General features: G+C 43.3%; 1 protein-coding gene across 1 annotated transcript in view; it reads right to left on the bottom strand.

The window, feature by feature from the left end:
* Nucleotides 1-1,709: 1,709 nt before the first annotated feature.
* Nucleotides 1,710-2,055, bottom strand: part of LOC104402384 (ankyrin repeat and fibronectin type-III domain-containing protein 1-like) — a gene marked incomplete at its 5' end in the record, with an annotated part of 51,608 nt that continues 51,262 nt past the window's right edge. Inside the window, 1 exon segment of the mRNA XM_010010621.1 lies at nucleotides 1,710-1,901. Coding sequence (XP_010008923.1) covers nucleotides 1,710-1,901 — 192 coding nt within the window.

Here is a 2,055-nt window from a genome sequence, read left to right as displayed (position 1 = left end):
TTTATCTGCACCACATCACCCCATTCAATGTCTATTGCTTTCTCAGCCTGATGCAAACTATGTCCCAGAAGTGAGAATGAATCCTGTTCCCGGCCTGCCACATAATGAGAGTTAAGTAGCCTGCAAAGCCTCTAGCACAGAGATTAATTTCACCAGAAATGAGTATGCTTCATGCATTAATTTGCACAGTGAGTGCAGCAGTCACCTCTCATAGGAAGAAGTGATATGCTCAATACACAGAGTCTAATAGTAAGCTTCAGGGTTGCGTGCCAGGAAGGTAAGTCTGCCTGTAAGGCACTACAGCCATGGACATATGACCCAAAGCACTGAACTAACTCTTGTAGTTCAATCACATCAGTTTTCTTTTGAAGGGGTGACTTTTCCTGGGCAGATCACACCAGCTTATGTATTGCCTGTCTGTACCACTCATAATACCGTGGCAGCTCTGCTAGCTGTCATCTGTCCCCCCACAACCAGCATAAAACCCCAGAGCTGTCACAGGCACCACTTCGTGTGCTCTGGCTGATGTGGGATGAACACACTTGTGTGTTCCTGTTTGTGTATTTGTGTTGCTGGATGATGGTAGGTCACGGATCAATTGTGACTGAAGAAATATAGTGTTGGTAAGATCCTCCATTAACATCTAATCATTGTTCTCCTACATCAGTGATTCTAACTGCACTTAGCAATGATACAGGAAATAGAATGGTAATGGTGTCACATAAGCACCTGAGAGAGTTATCACTGAGGACACAGTTGCCACTCGAGGCCTACTCTGTAGTGGCTCTGTGTGTATTGACTCCTTCAGTTTTGGCTTATATCTTTCTTCTCCAAGGCAGAGAGAAGAAAGATATCCAGTTTTACAGGCCAGAAGGAAACAGAGAAGACTAATGTGTAAGGCTCAGCAGTCCCCATACTTACAATATTCTTTCTAAGAAGAACTATTAAGTCTTTATGAGCTGCTTTTATGTGGAACCTTTCTTTTCTCTGTGGACCAAACACAAAGAAATGAGAAATAGAGGACTTTGAAGCAAAAGCATCTTATGCCTTCTGTGAGACAGCTGGAAAACTCTGTTTTGGGGAATTTTTACCCAGCCAGCAATGCTGTGGAACAAGAGGGCTGAATCTGCTGCAGTGCAGGATGCGCTCACTAAAGAAACAGATTCAAGTCCAGTGCTTTGGCATTTTTCACAACCGCAATGTGTCCGTCTCCTGCATTTTTCCAGGAATCCGAAGAAAAAATGATGACCCTCACTTGGGAAACTCCTCTCACCTTCCACAAAGCTGTGAGGGGGTCAGACCTTGCAGATAGACAGACTATCTGCAATGAGAAACTGCAGAAATTCTCCTCTACAGAACTAGTGATTCGTGTGACAATTTAGAAGGCTTCTTATTTGCGTCTCCTTTCACACTCCAGCTTTGCTGTGATGTGTGTAATTTTGTTGGTTCTGTTTTTTTAGAGCACATCATCTTCCAAATAAGCTTCTAGACACATAGTGGATAACTGTGGGCTTTGCTCTATGCTTTGCATTTCAATAACGATTGCTACAGTATATGCTTTAACCGCTCTGCTCCCTCTATAACTTGTACACAGTTATAGGTAGTGTTGTTGCCAAAGCCATCATGTGATTTATTGACTCTCCACTGGGACAAGGGGGAAAACAGATACAACTTTGTGATTTTATTATAAGGAGACTGGGTTAATATTTCTAGGTGAAGCAAGCTACTATACCGAGTTCAAACATCTGAAGAGGGAGGTTAAGAAATCCTGAGTGTGGGGTGTAAGGATTATTCTGTCCTGGGGCAGTGCAGACGTCGTCTGAGGCGGGGAGCAGGAGAAGAAAGGAGACATTGTGACCCAGTTCCAACACCTCCTGTGTATACAGACGGAAGTGCTTAGCCTGTAGAGGGACACGCGCGGGGGAAGAAATAGGAGAGAATTACAACATGGCACTTATATAAACAACACCCCAAATGATATAAAACATTAAAGAAAATTTGCACAACATCAAGCTCGGAATTTTTATAAAACATAAATATTTGGGGGGGGGGGGG

Source organism: Nestor notabilis, unplaced genomic scaffold, assembly GCF_000696875.1.
Source record: "Nestor notabilis isolate BGI_N333 unplaced genomic scaffold, ASM69687v1 scaffold420, whole genome shotgun sequence".
Lineage (NCBI taxonomy): Eukaryota > Metazoa > Chordata > Aves > Psittaciformes > Psittacidae > Nestor > Nestor notabilis.
This window is presented reverse-complemented; position numbering and strand designations above follow the sequence as displayed.